This window comes from Thermobia domestica, chromosome 7 (assembly GCF_964235325.1).
Source record: "Thermobia domestica chromosome 7, izTheDome1.hap1.1, whole genome shotgun sequence".
Lineage (NCBI taxonomy): Eukaryota > Metazoa > Arthropoda > Insecta > Zygentoma > Lepismatidae > Thermobia > Thermobia domestica.
The window spans coordinates 287,448,486-287,469,166 of record NC_137460.1 but is presented as its reverse complement, the minus strand read 5'-3'; the positions used below and the strand labels follow the sequence as shown (position 1 = coordinate 287,469,166).

Below are 20,681 nucleotides of genomic sequence, written 5' to 3'. Positions count from 1 at the left end.
AATAATTGCATATCAGGTATGTTCACTACATACAGGGTTTGTATGATAAGTAATGAGACCAGGTCTGGAAACATTGTTTTATTGATCTGATCTGTACAGGGACTTAAAAGCTTTCGAAGTACTCTCCTCTTGCGTCGATGCACTTCTGCAATCGATGTTTCCACGCTGCAAACGCCCCCTGGAAGTCAGCAGCCGGCATGTCCTTTAGAAATGTGGTCACGGCTGCTTGGATGGCTGTGACGTCTGCAAAACGGGTTCCTTTCAAGCGTGGCTTCAGCTTCGGGAAGAGGAAGAAGTCGGCCGGGCTCACATCTGGGCTGTAGGGTGGTTGTGGAAGGACTTCCACCCCAATCCGGGTCAAAAAGGAGGTCACTAAGAAGGCGGTGTGGGCAGGGGCATTGTCGTGATGCAACTTCCACCGGCTAGCGATCGCCGGTCTTTTCCGCTTGACGCTCCTGTGCAGTCTCTCAAGGACTTGTTTGTAGAAGGCGGCGTTGACGGCTTGTCCTTGGGGTACAAACTCCTTGTGGACCACCCCCACATTGTCAAAAAAAAACAATCAACATTGTTTTCACCTTTGACTTCGACATTCTGGCCTTCTTGGGGCGCGGGGACGCAGGAGTGTGCCACTCCGCGCTTTGACGTTTCGTTTCAGGGTCGTACTGGAACACCCACGACTCGTCACCTGTTATGACGTCATCTTCAAAGTTAGGGTCACTGTTCATGAGGTTCAACAGTTCCTGACAACAATCAACACGTCGTTGCTTTTGTTCGTCAGTCAACACTCGCGGCACCAGTTTCGCACAGATTTTTCTCATTCCCAATTGTTCCGTCACAATCTTGTGCACTGTTGTGTGGTTCATATCGAGTTCATCAGCAATCAATCTCAACGATAATCGACGGTCTGAGTTCAGGAGATCCCTCACTTTTGCCACAGTTTCGTCCGTAGTCACTGTTGTCGGGCGTCCAGCCCTCTCCAGATCCTCAACGCTTTCCCGGCCGTTCCGGAACGCACTGTGCCAACGAAACACCTGGGCTTTGGATAGGGCTTCCTCTTTGTAGGCCTCCGTGATGAGAGAAAGCGTCTGAGTAGCCGTTTTCCCCAGGCGAACGCAAAATTTGATCGCATAACGCTGTTCGATGGAACCCTCCATGTTTGTTGATTTTCCGCCGTGACAAGAATGTTCACAAGGGCTTTGTCCAAGGCTTGTCCGCGCTCCACTAAGGCTCGGAGCCAACTGACGCGCGGTGCGTTGCTTTGCTCGGACCCCCCCCTACATCCTCCATCACCGACAAACCCGGTCCAGCGACACGCGCGCCGCGGCGCGGCGAGTCTCATTACTTATCATACAGACCTTGTAAAACCAATCCGTATACTTTTTCTTATTTATGAAAAATGTAAGTTGAATTGATTGGGTAACCGAAATGTTACATTGATTGAAAAGTTTTACTTGTACATTCACAGATTTAGCTTTGGGTTTACACTTCTCACTTATTCGCGCAAGATATTCAGTTCCGATTAAATTCGAAGAACTTGCTGTATCGATATAACAAGATACAGGCATATGGCACGCTGATACTATAATTTGCATTATATTACTTTTACCATTATCAGAGGTTACATAACACTCTAACGAACTCGATTTATTAACTCGAAAAGACGATTGTTCAGGTTGAGCTTTACAATTTCGCCAAAAATGTTCCTTCGAACCACATCTATAACACTGTTTTGCTTTTTGAGTTTGCTTTTGTTTACTTATGCCACTTACAGATGGTTCACGTACTATCTTCTTATAATCTCTTTGGTACTGCCGATTAGAGTCATATGATTCCGCAAAATTTAACAGTTCTCTTTTTGTGTTGGGCACAGCTGTTAATACTATGAGTTGTCTAGTTTCCGGAGTAACTAAATTTATCACCAAAGAACAGAATTCATTTTCGGGCATTCCCATACCGAACAAGGGTTTTATAATTTCCGTTCTAACCACACTGCTAACATACTTATTAACCAACGTGGCCAGAATATTGGTCCAATTTGTACCATTAACGACCAGCTGTTGCAAGTCTGTGAATACTTTTCCAGTTACACGGTTTAACAAAAGGGTTAGAATAATATCCAAGGGTGCTAAATTTTGTTCAATGAAGATATTGGCCTTTATTAAGAAATCACACACTGCAAAACCATCTTCGAAAGTTAACATGGGGATAGTGTTCACTTGAGTTTCTATTGCCTTAAATTCAGTATTTGAAATATATTTTTCAAAATTAAATCGTGGACCTCTTTGCGCACTATTTGTTTGAGTATAAGAGTCGCGTGGAATTGTGGCGCCAGCGAAATCAAGCAAATCCTCCACTGGTCTTATTTGATTGATCTCGCCCCCCTCCATATTATCACACGGACCTAGATCTATCAATTGACCGATACTTTCCCTCGTGACACGGGCAAAAGTAGAAAAAGAAGAATGGTTAGGATTTACAATCCCCCGATTAAATATGGGTCTGGTAAATTACATTTTATACTATATTTAGGCCTGAAAACACAATGCTTCTCACCACTTCGTGTCTAAAATTTTAATTCTGAAGGTTTAATTTGGTAGGTTAACAAGTCCAAAAGGGGTTGCACACCAAATCATTAATTTCTCACACTCCACCGTTAAATATTACTGTTGAGGATCCGGCCCCTTGGTTCGACCCCCGTTGGACCCACAGCAGAGGAAGACTTTATTTTTCTTTTATTTGATTTATGTAGTCTCAAGGCTATTAGAGCATTTTGTATTATTTTTCTTTTTCTGTTATTAAAGTTAGCACACAAGGCAAACGTCCCAGAAGTCCTTCACCCGTACCTTCAACTTCCCTTTATGCAGTCTATTGACAAACAGCAATAATGCTCAAACCTATCTACCGGTTCTAGCTTCCGCGATCAGCAATGAAGAAGATTTTCTACTGAGGTTTGCTTCTTCCGTGTTTACTTCAGAGTCAGAGATTTTTGTCTTCCGCTGGGACATCGAGTTTTTGCCGGGTTCGATTCTGATGAGGTCGGCATGCACTGTGGACATCGGAGTGACGTCAAAGTGATGAGCTAGACGTGGGTGGCGTCTAAAGGGACGCCTTGACTAAATAAGGAAGATCGTGTGAAGTGAAGGTGGGATCCGGAAAACAAGGTTGGGACAAAACTGGCGGACAGAGAGCTCTCGAGGAGGAAGGAGTGTGATCGTCGATGAAAGAACATCTACGAATTCAGCTGGGAAAGCTAGTAATCGAACCATGGACGTTGCACATCAGTTAAAGGTAAAGTTCCATTCTAGTCGAGCAGAATTCAAATACCAGACTGAATAAGCACGCCTCTAAAATTCTTCTTTATTCGCTATACCTTCTATCTTTATGTTTGCTGTGCTATATCTAAATATAAAATTGTGTTTTATTTCTAAATTATTACAACAGGAGTAGAATATTTAAAACCAAGGCCATATGCTGCTTAACCATTGTGGAGCTCTGAATACATTAGTCTGAAAGTTAATTATCAACTCATTTGTTAGTTATGGCCAATATTTCGAGTACGATTACTACATTCTTTTCGTGACTGGAAATGTCTGAAATCCAGTGTCGGAACATTACTGTTCCCATTAACACACGTACTTATGGCCATATTGAGAAGCACGGATACGACAGAGGAACATTTTTATTATGTTCCAAGGTTGTTGCATGATATATCGTTATTGCAACTGCGGATTTGGCTTCTCTATTAAATATAAAATTTAAAAATGGCCATGTAAATGAAAACAAGTATTTAATCAAAACCAAAGAATACAAACAAAACAAATTATTCCGCATTCGAACGTAAGAGTGGCTAATTTTGGTTCAACACAAATATTTCTCGTTAATTTTTTCAAGTGCCACTTAAATCAAACAAATACCTGAAATCTTCCAAAGTATATAGTTATGTGAAAAATAAATCACCAATTCACAACACTTATCACTTTCTGTTTCCAATCGTTTTGCCGAAAAGTCAGTTCAAATTCATTTTAGTAGGTTCACTATTTTCGATTAACACCGAATAATAGATCCATTTTTTGTAGAATTTTGACTATAAAGGCCAAACACTAATAACTAGGCTCCGGATTCTTAGGTTCGAACCTATTTTATTCCTGTACAGTAAATGCAAAAAATTCGTGTTTTCCTTACATTTCAAGTTGCTATAAGTAGAACTATATTAATTTTATAGGACCTAAAATGTCTTAATTGGGGGTTTAGAACCTAAAAAGTCCTAAATTAGCTTTTAGAACCTATAACGTCCTAAATGATTCTTTATAGTTATTTTTAACTTGAAAAATACTTTCAAACACGTAGTCAACCAGTTTTCAACAATGCAATAACAAGGTTTCCTTCACACAGCAAGTTTCTTTGCAATTTGCGGCTGCAATTGTGAATAAGCTGGGCAGCAAGTTTATTTTTAGCAACAACAGGTACGCGGTCATTCGATAGAGAGGTCAAGCTGATGACGTTGACCTCTTCTCCCTGTCAGCAATGGACATTGTGTCAGTGTTCTAACCTTGTCAGGAAGGAGAAGGAAGTGTGTTTATTGGGATTGCATTTGGATCATATCAAATTTGTACGAGTTCTCTTAACATTGAAGATTGGAATTGAAAAGGAAAGATCATGCCGAAACAAAACTCATCTAAAAGTGCTCTAATTCGAGAATGGATAATATCGGACAATTTCACAACTGATGGCAGTCATCTTTTGCCAAGGAGGTGAGTTTAGTAAATTATTATTTTAAGAATTTTATTTTTTAATGTTTTTAAACAATTAGGATTATTCATATATAGCTAGGAAGTCCATTTTACAATGAGAAGTTTAAACAACAAAGGAAAGAGATTTAAGAAAAATGGGCCTTGGCGAGTTATTTTTGTTGATAGAGTGTTGGTTTGGCATTCGGGAAGTCGTGCGTTTCTGTCACCGACCATCCTATCTATGCTTCCCCCCCCCCCGTCATACCAGGCAAATGAAGGAATGGTACCTTCTCTTGAGTTTAAATAGGCCTACTTAACCCACAAACGCTCCTTGTGCCACCAGTGACCCACTTTATGTTTCACTACGTTATATGGGGCTATATCATTCATTTAGTCAAACCCCCGTTGTTCCACTTCAGGCACACTACCCGTTCTCTTGTAAGAATTTCGTTCAGTTTTCTTCTCAGGTTTTCGATATAACACGGTATTGTTCAGGCAGTTGCTAGTGTATGCAGATTTTTGTGATCTCGAGAGTGCGGTGGTGAATATAAAAGAAAAACTGTCTCAGGTTAGTATTTGCTTGAAAGTTTGATTGTTTTCTTTAAAGGTAAGTTCTCTAATATAAATATAAATAGAAAACTGGCTCATTATAGCTAAATGATTCAGGTTATGACGTGTCTAATCACCATGTTCCACAGGTGTCCCAATGGGCTTTTCGTTTAGAAAGAAGAAGCCAAATGCAACATATAGTGATTTCATTTGTTGGCATTATGCAGAGGCGTAAAGAAGAGGTGTCCGGGTCTGGATACCTCAAAATTGATATTTTTATAAATTAAGAGCATTACTTTAAAGCAGGCAAGAAAACATACGAGTATGTGGAAGTAAGGTTCGGATCCATCCTTCTAGAATTTTCTGCCTACGCTTCTGCTGTAAAGTTGACCAGTTTAGTTTGAAATGGACTTTTTGTTTTATCGAGTTTGCATAAAGATGAAACACGAATATTAGTATGTAATGTTTTCATAAAATAATGTGATAATGCATAAATAATAATAATAATAATAATAATAATAATAATAATAAGGTAATGGATGAGGAATATATGGTAAAATTTTATATTCGTGTTTCAGAATGAAACCAAAAGGAATACAAGAGGATAAAATAAGAAATATATTGGAGGAAGTGCATATATCAGACAGTGAAATTGATATTCCTTTCAGCGATGAAGATGATAGTGATGATGAGTGGGAAGTTCTTTCTGGTGTAACAGTTGATAATATAATAGAGTCGTTACAAGCAGAAGCAGATAGCAGTGATAAAGTAGATGCAAGAACGTCGGCTTGTGGTAATAATGAAGCGAGTGAAACATCAAAGAAAACAAACAGAAAAACTTACAATTTGAAGTGGTCAAAGAATCGTTATAAAGAGCCAGATTGTATGTTTCAGCAAGCATTCTCTGACCCACCATATGAAGGGAAAACACCCTATGAATATTTTAAGCAGTTCTTCACAGATGATCTGTTAAAAAATATATCAGAGCAGACCAATATTTATCATCTCCAAAAAGAAGGGAAGACTCTTGACTGTAATTTGAAAGAAATAGAACAATTTATTGGTGTGTACGTAATGATGGGACTTGTTATGATGCCTAATGTGAGAATGTATTGGCAAAGTCAAACAAGATGTCCACCGATTGCAGATGATTTCACGAGAAATAAATTTCTAAAGTTATTGAGGAATATCCATTTTGTAGACAACTTTCAAACTTCCGAGGAAACTAAGAGCGATAAATTGTGGAAAATACGTCCTATTTGAACGCTTTGAGAACGTAGTTTTTGAAAATAGAATCGGAAGAATTCAACGCTGTTGATGAAATCATTGTTCCGTTCAGAGGGCGATCATATTTGAAGCAGTACATTCCGTCTAAACCTCATAAGTGGGGCTTCAAAGTTTGGGGAAGAGCAGGAACGTCAGGATTTCTTCATGATTTTCAAATATACGAGGGTGTATCGGAAAACAAAACTTGTCTTGGTACCGGAGGAGATGTTGTTATGAAATTATGTGAAACATTACCTAAAGGTCAAAACTATAAAGTGATAGCTGACAACCTTTTCACCAGCATTCCCCTAGCACAAACATTACTCGAGGAAGGGTATAGTGTTCTTGGAACAATCCGCACGAATAGACTGCAGAACTGTGAACTAGCTGACGAAAAGGATCTAAAGAAGAATGGACGAGGCTCGTATGACTGGAAAACAAACAATCAGCATGAAATGTGTGTTGTACGCTGGTATGACGACAGGGCGGTGACACTTCAATCAACGTTCATTGGACGCGAACCTTTGGATGTAGTCCAACGATGGGATCGAAAAGCAAAGAAACACGTTCAAGTAGAAATACCGAAATCTGTGCGAATGTATAATCTCAAAATGGGGGAAGTTGATTTGCAAAATTACCTTACTGCAAAGTACAAGTATTGTATTCGTTCTAATAGATGGTATATATTCATATTCTTTCACTTCATAATGATTTGTGTAGTGAACAGTTGGATCTTGTACAAGCGTCACTGTACTCAAAATGGTGTGAAACATATGCAGCTACGAGATTTTCAGTCAAGTATTGCACACAGTTTGCTGAAATGTGGCAAGACACTGTCTAAGAGGAGCCACTCATCTCCACGTAATGATCAACCAAGGAAAAGAAAAAGTCGCACATGGAAGCCTTCTGCAGATGTAAGGAAAGATCATATTGATCACTGGCCCTTATGGACAGACGAACGATAACGATGTGCTCATTGTGTCAAGTATAAATCGTTTCTGAAGTGCTCAAAGTGTGGTAAGCATTTGTGTCTCATAAAGGAAAGAAATTGCTTCTATAATTATCACAATAGTTGATTTTATTTTGACTGATGATGTTATTTCTTTGTATTCATCAGAATGCAGGCCTAAATTTTTGAGGTAGTGAGCTAGAATAGAACACAGGGTAGATACTGCTTTGTTTAGGATTCCTAATAATGGAAACGACAATAAGCGTATAGAATATTTATCCAAACTTCAAATAATAATAATAATAATAATAATAATAATAATAAATGTATAACACTAAATCCAATAAATACATAAATAATAAATAATAAAATAAAATAAAGTAAAAATGATTTATTTCCCTATACTTATAATAACGACATTTGCTTTCAGAATAGTGTGTTTATATTATATAACTAATATAATAGTTTTCGTATTTCATCCGTAAAAGCCCAGTGGGTCACCAGTGGCACAGGGTGCCCTCCCCTCATCCCACATGCTGTTACCACGGATTTTATTTTTTTGTCCCTTATTTAGGGCTATGATTAAGCTAAGAACGAGAGATGAACAAGATTTTACGAATAAAACTGGTCTTGGGCGTTTGTGGGTTAAAGGTACCATTCTAGTATTTGTCTGGTGACTGTGGACGAGACCAAACGGAGTACATCCCGAATGTGAATGCAGCACTTTACCAAGTGAGTTATGGCTCCCCCCTTCATGTGATGCTATTCGACTAACCACCCAATTTTAGTTGATCTAAGCATATTCTTTCTTCCTACAAAATTATGCGCACGGAATTTTGTGGAAATGGTGGGTAAACGGCACATCACCATTAATTATTGTTATTGTTGCTGGCTCAGTCCAAATTTCGTTGTTCTTTTTTTTTTTCTTATTTCAATTTTCAAGCAAGTTTATTGTCTTTAGTTGCTTCACGATAGCTATCTCAAATTGTGCATTTATTGAGGGTCGAAATCGGGACCGTGCCCACTAAAAGCATGAACATTAAAGAGCATTAGCCTGCGTTGTCTCAAAGCCTTGTAATTATTGAAATGTGTACTGAATTTTCGGTTTAAATTTAGAATGCATTTAATTCGATTTCCAGTCTAGACATTCATTTTTTGGTTTGGGCCAATCATCATGAAGCGATTGCGATTGTGCAGATACTTGAATTAAAAATAGCAAACTCCGGTCAAGAAAACTAGCAACATTAACGACCCATAGACTAACGATGTGCTGACCACGATTCAACTCAAATCATGGGCTGGTTGTAAACTTTGGTGTCACCTTACTACAACAAAAATTTACAATAGGTTGTAAGTGACTCTTGAGGGATAGCAGATGTTGTCCTCAGTTTAAAATCTAAATAGTCGTTTGTGTGCTTCAAGTCCTGGTTTAAAGTTTTCCTTGCGTAAATGTGTAGGATTGGTACTGCCAAATGTAAAATTTAACTCCGTCTATCTTTTTACTTTTCTTTGTGTTTATATTTGCTGCAAGTGAAATTTATTCAATCATGATTCAGCTCGAGATATGCAACCCCTTTAGTAATCTAGCATTTTTAAAATTGTTTAACCACTGAAGTCACAGACCTTGCTACCTCAGTGTTATCGGTTAGCAAATGGTGGAACTACGTATCCGCCTCTGTAACGGAGCAGTTGTTACAAAGCACTGCCCGCCAACAAGCGTATCGTCCATATTTCTTTGCTTTACCACGCTGGGTGGACTCCGAAACTGGATGCTCTGGACGGAAATCGAACCCGGAACCACGCGAATAAGAGTCCAACGCTCTAACCAATAGACTACAGTGCCTCTTAATCTTCTAACATTAAATTCTGGGTTGCTGGCAGTTTTATTGTTTATTCGTTTAACTACGGTATTGTGCGTTAAGCAGCCACTTAAAGGGAATTTATTCCCTTAGTTTAAAACTTAAAACGGCAATTAACGGAAATATTTTACTAAAAAAAAAAAAAAAAAAAAAAAAAAAGAGCAGGAAGTGAAAATAGCGTAAAATAATTTTAATTTATTTTCATTGGTTGCTCAGAAAAAATAAAGGAGACATTCAAAACGTGTTCAACGAATCATTTGTATCCTTCCCCCACCCACTCACTAAAAAGTTTAAAAACTCGTCTTTTTTCCCATCATAATTTTACGTATTACTGTAGATTATTTGTTTTTGTACAGTTTTCCTCGTATTCTTGTCTTCTCATGGAACTGTTTCAACAGACAGAAAGAGAAATAAGGTCTGTATGAAAATGAAGTATTTTTTTAAACTAAAGTCTTTAAAAGAAATGAGAACCCATAATACAAGATATGTAAAATGTCCATCGAAACATATTTGTCCCTTTTTCTTAATCTTTTCACCTGTAATATGTTTTTCTGATAGCAATATTTAAGATGTTTCCTCACTTTTTATTTTTATACAACAGCAGAGTACCTGTTTAATGTCTTTCAGGTGCCTGCGGACAAGCGATCTCACGTGCAACAACATCAGAAATCAGCCACTCATAAAGCAAATGTAGAAAGGAGAGAAAAGAGAAACAAGCAACCGTTCCTCGGTTTCAAGTCCGGAGAAGACGAACCTAATTTTAAATTAGAACTTTGTAAAGCCCTCACTTCAGTCAACATTCAGTTTTCATCGCTTCAAAATCCAATTTTTAAAAAGTTTCTGGAAGATTTTTGCATGCAGAAAGTTCCCGATGAATCAACTCTTTGAAAAAATTATTTGCCCTTGCTGTATGAAAAGACAATTGAAGAAATTCGAGAGGACATTGGTGACTACCTCATATGGCTAAGTGTGGATGAAACAACGGATAGCTGCGGCAGATACATTGCAAGTGTAAACGTGGGAAAACTTGACTGTGAAGAGCCGGGACTTCCTCATGTTATTCTATGTAAGGAACTGCCCAAAACAAACCATTCGACGTTGGCCATCGCTGTTAAGGAAGCTTTACAATTGCTTTGCCCAAATGAAGAAAAAGATAGATTGAGATTGTTGCTTACAGACAGTGCAGCGTATATGTTGAAAATGGGTGAATGCTTGAAGGCTTTCCATCCTCGCATGTTGAACGTCACCTGTTTAGCACACGGACTCCATCGTGTAGCAGAAATCATTTGAGAATTACACCCAATCGTCAACGACATAATTTCATCTGTAAAGAAGGTTTTCTTGAAAGCTCCTAACAGAGTGGCTACCTTCAAGGATATGCTTCCAAACACACCACTGCCACCACAGTCCGTTGTGTCCCGTTGGGGAACATGGCTCTCAGCAGCATTGTACTATGCAGATAATTTTGAAAGCATTGTTCAGGTTATCGATTCGCTCGACGAGATTGAAGCCGCTTCAATCACGTCTGCAAAAAAAGCACTGAAGTCACAGTTTGCTGTACAACAACTAAGTTACATTAAAGCCAACTTTTCTCATCTGCCTCAAGCCATCACTGAATTGGAGAAGAAGTCTCTTGCACTAACAGAAACTCTTCAAATTCTTCAAGAAGTGAAAGAGAAAAAAGTACCTGGGGAAGTTGGAACAAAAATTGCGGACAAGTTGGAGGCGGTTTTGAAACGCAGTCCTGATTTCACACAGATACAACTAGTGGGCCAAATTCTTCATGGAGACAATGTCCAAGAAAATTTGCTATGGAATCCCGAGGAATTAGCCAGTACGAAATATGCGCCTTTTACACCGTGTGATGTGGAACGCAGTTTTTCTGCATTCAAGAGAATTTTGTCAGACGACAGGAAAAAGTTCACAACAGAAAATCTTGCCAAATATTTTGTTGTTCAGTGCCATTACAGAGAGTGAAGTGACCACTTTTTGCGCTATAGAAAACATGAAAAGTGCCGGAAAAACAATATTTGAACATTCGTATTTCCTCAGTGTATCGTTAGAAAAGTGAAGTGATATTTGTGGTGGTGTATAAAATTTCAAATATAAGAAAACTGACAAAAAAAACTACTACTATAGTACGACAGGCCATACATGTTAAACTATATTTCAGCTATCAAAAAAGCCCAAGGTAAGAAGAGTTTTATTATTTTTATTACGCAGAAGACTAGTTAGCATAAAGCTTACTAAATTAAGGTTGCCATTTAAGTATGAAATAGCTAACAAAATGTTTAAAGTGTAGTAATATTCCGTTTTCAGTAATATAACGCTAAAAATCCTAAACGGTGTTTTTAAAAACCTATAAAATCCTAAAATGCACTTTTTAAAATCCTAATTTGAATTTTTTGGGACCTAAAAATCCGAAGCCTACTAATAACACCTAGGTCCATTAAACAGTCCACATTTTACACTAAAGGTTATAATTTCGAAGAATACTTTCTAATTGGATCCCACCGGTAACATGTTCCTCTGTCGTATGAAGGTTCGTTGCGTATTTTTCCTCTGGCTATACATTATAGATGTCAGCACCTGTCAGCCTACTTCTACCCACCCACCTGACTGCCAGGAGGCCAAGGTCAAGGCTGGTTTCTATGGCAACAAAAAATAACTAAACAGCTATCTTCAACTTATGGCTTTTTTTTTTACTTATGAAATTAAATAAAATCAAGCAACAGCGGCAATTTCTCTTTTCAACGAGGCAGGAAATAGAAACTATTCCGGTATAACACATTTTTAACTCTGGTTATCAGGGTGAATATACTTCCCATTGCGATTACTTAGAACTGTTTGGAGTAGTTTTTGGGATTATAAAGAGAGCAGGAAATACACTGGAAAACTATCAAGAAGAATGATATATCACACACACACTTCATATATGTAACTAATTAAACTAACTTTATGGCCTATGGAACTCGGAGGTTTAATGCCATTTTCCCAAATGCTTTCCATTGACACTCAGGATTTTATTCTGAAATATTTTTAATGTGCGGTCTTCCCTCAGTGTAAGCGACCATGTTTCGCAATCATACTGCAACAAGCATGATTATTGTTTTATATATTTTAAGCTTCAAATTTCTCGACAGAATTCGCGACGACAAAAGAATTTGAACTGAATAATAACAAGAATTTCCTGCTTTTAGCCGACATTTAATTTCTTCGTGGGTATGGTTTCGGTCCGTTAACATTAATCCTATATATTTGAAAGTATCCAGTTTGATGAAAGTATTACTTCCTATTTTGACGTAACCATCATTTGGAGTATCACGATCACAGTGAACGTCCGTGTATTTAGGTTTCTCTGCATTTAGCTCCAAACCTATGTCCCTGCAAGCATTTAATAAGACCTCTGCATTTCTTTCTATAGTTCATTATCCCCTATTATATTTACATAATCTGATGAATACTATTCAGCTCTAGGCCACACTTACTATCTTTTATTTTCCTTATAGCGCACTTCAGAACAAGATTCAATGATAATGGCTACAACGCATCTTGTATCAGTGCACTCTCGACGTGAGAGCTTGTGGACAAGAATGTTGCTACTTACAAGCAAGGGGCGCGATATTGAGACTCGAATTGCGCAATAAGAGTTACATATACTGAAAGAGCATCAGATAGTTAGTAAGTTACCAAATTATTAGCTGCAGTCCGCCAGTAGGGAAAAAGTTATGGGACTGTAAAGTTCAGAGCCTGGCGTACGAGAACCACACAGAACTTAGCATTTGGCTTGTTCCTCTTTGTATCGACAAGAGATAATGAACTCTAACGTATTCCCATTACAGAACATGATGTTTGACATAAGAAAATATGTATGAGAAGAATTGTCAGTGTTGCCATCCATAGAAATTACAGTGTTGCCAGAATAATCCCTCGAAAAGCTTGCAAGCAAATAGTACATGATCGGGACTTGCATTGCACAATACGGGTTATAAAGTATATTCCGAAAGAGCATCAATCATGAAGTTACCACGTTATTAGCTGCAGTCCACCAGTAGGGCAAAATTATGGGGCTGCAAAGTGAACATGAGAGGCTATGGCAAACAGAAGGAATAACCTGTTTGTGTGTGCAATAGCAAATGGTATTTGCTTGGGAAGGGGAGATAGCTATGTAAATGACAGTGTTAAGCCACACAATTGATATGAAGAGCAGAAAGTATCGAGTGATCCAAACAAAAACAGTTAGTACAATATGCACATCGGACGATAGCCAGCGACCGAGTTTTACGATTCGCGATGCTCGGCGTTTGTGTTGTTTGTCTGTCGGTATGCCTCACGATAAATGCCCAACGAACAAACCGATTCGAACCCGAATGACATTTTCACAGGTTTATCGTGAGGTCTACTTTGCGAATCACCTTTATACTAGTGTTCTCTTGGTAGCTTTTGCATTTCTGTTTAAATAATATTCTGTAATGTTAATACAAGTATATTATAACTACTTTGATTCTTACAAACTAAATAACGTATTATGTAAAACGTAGTTCCGTGCGTACCACGAAAACATGATGTCACAAAACATAGTTGTGTTCATTCTTTCATTCGCTGGAAACCAAGCTTTTCGAGGTATTCTTATTCTGGCAACACTGTAATTTCTATGGATGGCAACACCGACAATTCTTCTCATACAGATTTTCTTATGTCAAACATCATGTTCTGTGATGGGAATACGTTAGAGTTCATTATCTCTTGTCAATACAAAGAGGAACAAGCCAAATGCTAAGTTCTGTGTGGTTTTTGTACGCCAGGCTCTGAACTTTACAGTCCCATAACTTTTTCCCTACTGGCGGACTGCAGCTAATAATTTGGTAACTTACTAACTACCTGATGCTCTTTCAGTATATGTAACTCTTATTGCGCAATTCGAGTCTCGATATCGCGCTCCTTGCTTGTTAGACCTTTTTGGGATTGACTTAATCATCGTAACTAATCTAACTAGCTTTTCCGGTATTCGAATCTAGTTTAGATCAAAAATTTAATTTTTTTTTACATTTATCCTCTCTTAATGACGAAGAAAAATGGGATCAATATAATACGCAAATATATTTACATTTGATGAGAAAACAAGTAGAACCTCTGACACTTCCTATTACGTCAGCTAAATCGGAGAAGCCTGAAGTTGAGGAAGAAATATTACTGTTTATACCCAAAATGTATCGTAAAAGACCAGAATTATTACTACATGGAATGAAACAGGATGACGACATTACGTGGGATAATAAAGTAACCGGTTACATCAAAGGCGATAAACTACAAGGATTTTACATTGCAGATTTAATTTACAATGTGTCGCGACCAATGAAACACACAAATGCACCTGGATGGGAGAAATTTTGCTATTATTTATCTTCGAATAACACTCCTTAAGCATTTATTGGAAATCCAAGACGTTTGTCATATTTTACAACGGAACAAAGCATCAAGGGAAAACCTATGAAACTATCATTTGTACAAAAAGGACAGTATTTTCTCCTATAAGAGAAAGGAAACAAGTGTATAAGCGTCCAATATGGTGAAGTTGGAAACCATAACCAAACAGTTTAAACAAAATTTACTATAACCCTTCACATCTTGCTTCGTTTTCAACTGCTTTCAGCAACTATTGATTTGCCACCCCCGGCTCATATAGGTGAAAATGTTCTAAAGTATTTGTAGAATATCCCCTTGCAAGGAATGGGTCGAATTACCAGTCCCCCTGTATGTATGTATCTATCTATCTATATACATACATATATAGATCAATAAATAACAATTTCAATTAGTAATTTTTATTACAAAATATACAATTAGTTGAAGTCAGTCCAATCAAAACATCCTAATAATATCCTAGAAATCACATTCGGTAGAAGGAAGTTCCAATCCTGGAATCTAGTCGTTTTTCAATTCTCTTAACAAAAAGAATACTTCTATTCAATCCTTAACCTATTATCAATAAAGTAATTGAATTCGATAGGCAATAATGAAAAAGTAATTTTATGACGTCTCTCACTTTCTAATAGTTTCCAACCAATTACAAATATTATAACTAACAATACAATACAATACAATTTCTTCTAATTATCGTTATTCAAATGAAAGATGTAATCGCGATTCGTGCACATAAACTTCCGTCAACTATACTTTCTTTATGAAAAATTTTGGGGAGAGTTTTAATGATTCTAATTGAATTAATCATTAACAGAATTTATCACGAAAAGAGTAATAATTTACATGACTAGAATATCTAATGACAATTACAAAGATAGATGGTTAATGTTTCTCAAACTCTGGACCGCGGTTCTAGCTACATCACCGTATGTAATTAAGGTTGTCAATCTCAGAGTTCCAGGATAGATCCAATATATCATTAATCGTGTAAGAACAAACATATATATACTCTTATGATACCTAAAAGATTTCACCGTCCTTACATGCATGCGCAAGGTTTGAGTTCTAGACCCTCTCCCAACATTTAACTAGATTATAAAGATTCGCAATTTAACTCCATGGAATTATCAGCTTCAAAACCAAACCAAGCGAAGACGAATAACGACCACACAAAAATGTACACACTGACAGACGTTTAATTCAAATACTATGAAATTGTCACTCACCTTGTGAACAATCTACATTTTCGAGGGGCGCGGTGGCTCAGTGGTAGAGCGTTCACCTCCGGTGCTTGGGATCCGTGGTTCGATCCCAGCTCGCGCCGTGTGGACTTTGTGGTGGACAAACACAGTGCTCGTGGGTTTTCTCAGGGTTCTTCCGTTTCCTTCCACTTTCTTCATTCCACCATTTCACTCATTTCTCATTATCACCGTCTCCTTTAGCCTAACCGGCATAACCGTGGGACGTAAAACTTAAAGATTTCATTTCATTTCAATCTGTACATTTATTACCTTCCAGTGGTCCGCTTTTGACTTCCAATACGTATCCGTTAAAAATAAACGAGGTTCGGTGAGGTATATAGCGCTAATTTAACTTTGATATTTAAAAACACATAGTATGTCGCAAAGGGAACGCTGAATCGAGAACAACAAACCGACGTTAATTCCAGTAATATATGAAATAAATCACTAACCTTATCATTAATCATTTTTTAAGGATATAGAAAATACCATAAATCGTAAGCTTCTTCCAACAACTTATCTCTAAATATCTTTTCCTTTTGTCCGACAAACTCACTTTTACAAGGGTCTCGTAACTACATAAATGAGCACTTTGCTAAAACTCACATACTTATTATTAAACCAAATCATTATTGTAGCGGTATATGGATTTTAAGATTTTATTTTTGGTGACGGAGATAAAGATTTATTATAATTAAAATTGAAAAGATTAAAATACTGTGATAATGTTATGTTATGTCATACGAACACGTGCATTTGTTTGTTTACGTAAATGGTTGTATTTATGTTGTGATGTCATTGAAATCATGGCGAGACGCTAAATCGTCAGATTGTTTGTTTTGTTTTTATTTTGTAAAGATGAAATCGAAATTTGTAATGTCATCAATGTGCAATCTAGTTTGTTAACATTGACACAATTTGAATGTGGCACAACTTTCAGATCTGCAGCGATTGTTAGTCTGGGAATTTGGTCACGATGTAATACGGGTTGAAACAAATGTTTCAACAATAGCTGAGGTAAACACAAATGGACGACAGCGAATTCCAGTGTCTGGAATTGGTGAACAAAAACCTCTTGTTGGAGAGGATCTGCATTAGACGCAGAGTAGGAGGATCAGAAGTATCAGAGAACTTTAGCCTAACAGAGGTCTGAGTTCAGTTAAGACCATAGTAGATCAGGGTGATCTACTCCACGCTGAAGTACAGCCAGAGTCCAATAGGAATGGTTGGCTTTTAGTTGGCATTACGTTGGAGACCACACAGCCAACAATCCAGTCCAGGAGATCCAGAGCCAAGGAGTACTAATCATCAATCCAGACTGTCATCGCATAAAGAAGGTATGTGTGCCTCAGCTATGTTTGTGTTGATTGTGATTCAATTTCCAGTCGTTTACGATTTGTGATCTGATCGTTAGGCTACACTCACATTGAACATACACTCAGACACTATGACATTATTTAAGCAAATACATGAATGAAACAAATTCTAAAGTTTCTTATAATTTCCTCTCACTTAGATCATTAACGTACTCATTCTGGATAATGAGTAGTAGCAACTTCTGGACGTCACTCTTCGATTATCCCCATGCTCTATAGGCACGACGTCAGGAGGTTGTTATGGTGGAGATGTTTCCGGTTCGATTCCCGGTGTGTTTGTAAGGCTCCTAATAGTATAACTCCCACCATTGTTATGGTGGAGATGCTCTTGGTTCGATCGCCGGTGCGCGTCTAAAGCTCATAGTAATACAACCCACCCTTGTAATGGTGGAGACACTCTTGGTTCGAGTCCCAGCGCGGTTAAAATAAGTTTGTTATTAATAGTATGATAAAGAAAGGTCAAGTTTAATCCTACGTTCACCATTGGTATGATGCGAATTTTTGGTTCGAATCCCGATAGGCTTACGAAGACTCATATAGTGTTTAAGCAAATAGGTTAACCCTCACCACCCTCCCTCACTAAATTATTAAGTTAAGTTTAAGTTATTTTAAGTGATAAATATATCGTTAGATGACTGAAAATACAGTGTTAACGAGGGCACAGAAAGCAAGCAAAGGCATTCGAATAGAAGTTAACGATTTGTTTAGTGTGAGGACACCTGAAAGAAGAAGACATATAAGTAGTCAGGAAACAGCCGTCGAGTCCAAAAATTATTGTAGGTAAAGACCCTGTATTCAATTTCCCGAGTAGCCCGGTGGTGACATCTTTTTCGGAGTACTATCCATCACTTTTAAATCTAGATGAAAATTTGATTAGTAAAAATAAGAACATCAAGAACGAAAACATGGCGTCGAATGTTACATTTTGTGCTGATGTCAACAAGCTTCCGAAATTCGATCTAAAAATGACGGGGACATTATTTCTTTTTTCGATGAGTTCGACGACGCATGTCAGATGGCGGGCGTCGCCAAAAACAAGGGAAAAGAATTACTCCCAAGTATATTCAAAGGAATCGGGAGACAGTGAATAAAACTTTCTGAAGCGTAAAAATTTAGCAGAAATTTCATACAAAGATTTACAGGCCGAAATAGTACAGGAATTTACAAGATCGAATGTAGCTCTGGACATAGAGGATAGAATACGCGAACGGTTGCAACAAGACTAAGCAATCATAAACTATGTTTATGATATGCTTGTTTTATGCGAAAGACTAGATTCGACTATGTCGGACAAAAAGAAAATTGGCATAATAGTGAGTGGTTTACACCCCTATTACATGGAAAAGGTAGGGACGGAGCCTACTCAAACTTAGATAAATTTGTTGACGATTTACAGAAAATAGAACGTAATAAGTGTAAAATCGAGAAACGGGTGAAACGTGAGACGGGTAAAGTCACGATAAAAGATTTAGTAAAGAAAATACGTGAGCAAGTCGAAGACGATGAGAGCGAGTCGGAATTAGACCGTGTGGTGGTTCGAAAAAGTAAAGACGAAAATAAAGCAAGAACCGCAGTTTGACGCAACTTGCTGAATTAAAGAAAATCGATCAACTCCAAATAGCGTTATCAGCGAAAACCTAGGATAATGATAACCGTGAGAATAGAAACAGTAAGCCTACAAAAAATCAAAATTTTAGGAATAACAAGCAATATAGAGGTAATGGTAGGAATAATTACCGAAATAATAATAATAGGTTTTGGAACAACAATGACAACGGAAGAGGTCAAAATAATTTTCGAGGCAATAGAATCAATAACGGATTTTCTAATAGGCGAGGAAATCGAAACGGATATTGGCGTGGTAACAGAGGTCAGCAAGGAAAGTGGCATAGAGATAATCATTGTCAGCATGCGTGCTGTCATCAAAGTCAAAACTCACAACAGAACCCGCAAAGATTTGTGCAAGTAGTACCTGCACAGGTGAATGGTACAACGTACTATCAAAATTTAAACTAGATAGGACTGCAAATGAAAGAGGCACATTTACAGGGAATAGAAATTGCAGAATACGTGACGTGATAGCCTCTGTATTACAGGAAAATAACATGGTGTACTTGCCATTAGAAATCGAAAATAGACAAATTAAAGTTTTGTTGGATAGTGGATTGCAAATATCCATTATTAACGAAAAATTACTACCACCTAATGCGAAAGTTATACCAAAGCAAACTACGATACGCGGAATAACCCAAAACGTTCTTGTAATCAATAAATTGGTTATTGTAAAGTTAAAAATTTCAAATCAAACATTCCATCAAGAATTTAGAGTTATTAAAGACTTTCCGTATCAAATGTTGATAGGAAACGATTTTCTAAAAACTCAGAATTGCCAGATTGATTATGGTAATAGTAAAATTTTGGTGCAAAGATGTGGAAGACCCAAAAAGAAAAACGAAAACGATCAGGAACCAAGATCAGTTTCCGAGAACACTGCAATTAGTATTAGAACTAGTTTAAGACCGAAATGGGCATTAAGTCATAAAGTGAAGTTATTACCAAGAACTAGGACGACCGTTGAAGTAAATTTAGTGAACTCTTGGAATAGTAACGAATACTTATTAGAACCGGATAGGCGACTAGAAAATCAATATAACGTATTAATACCTAGAGCAATTTTGTCTAAGGAAAATCAGAAATTAGAAATTATAAACCCCTCCAATAAAGTTATTATGTTAGTGAGAAACATGAAAATTGGTGATGCTGAGGAGTGCATGAGTGAGAGAGTTAAGGCAGGAAGGTTTGACAGGATGAGATAGAGAAGGTGTTAGAGGCAAGAAGGAATTATGATAAATAGATTAACATTTAGAGTAAAGACAAAACCAAAAATTAGAAATAAATTAGAAAAATTATGTTTCGATTACGCTGACGTATTCGCATGGAAGGAGAATGATCTAGGTCGTGTGAAAGGTGTAGAACATAAGATGGAAGTTCCTTTTAGAAAACAGCAATATCCGATACCTATTGCACTGAGAGAAAAGGTCAAAGAACAGATCAATATTTTGTTAGAGCAAAATAATATCGAGGAAAGCAACAGTTCATATAATTCTCTCATGCTGTTCGTCAAAAAACCCTCTGGTGCGATCAGAGCCTGTCTCGACTGTCGTCATCTCAATGCCCACGTTAGGTTCCATTCCGTGGCAATACCGCCCATACATCAAATTTTAACGTGTATGGGGGTCACAAATTTTTCAGGGTCTTAGATATCAAAAGTGCTTGCCACCAGGTGG

General features: G+C 37.5%; 2 protein-coding genes across 2 annotated transcripts in view; both read left to right on the top strand.

Moving 5' to 3' along the window:
• Nucleotides 1-20,681, top strand: part of LOC145691005 (uncharacterized) — a 318,751-nt gene that overhangs the window by 289,952 nt on the left and 8,118 nt on the right. The gene's annotated exons all lie outside the window — the stretch shown is intronic.
• On the top strand, nt 846-12,020 carry LOC145691006 (uncharacterized). Its single transcript, XM_081766502.1, has 2 exons — nt 846-4,751; nt 9,981-12,020. Exon 2 carries the CDS (start codon nt 10,731-10,733, stop codon nt 11,328-11,330), a length of 600 nt encoding a protein of 199 aa, XP_081622628.1. The 5' UTR covers nt 846-4,751; nt 9,981-10,730; the 3' UTR covers nt 11,331-12,020.

Coding starts and splice junctions, on each gene's coding strand:
- LOC145691006 (XM_081766502.1), top strand. CDS start 10,731: ATGCTTCCAAACACACCACTGCCACCACAGTCCGTTGTGTCCCGTTGG.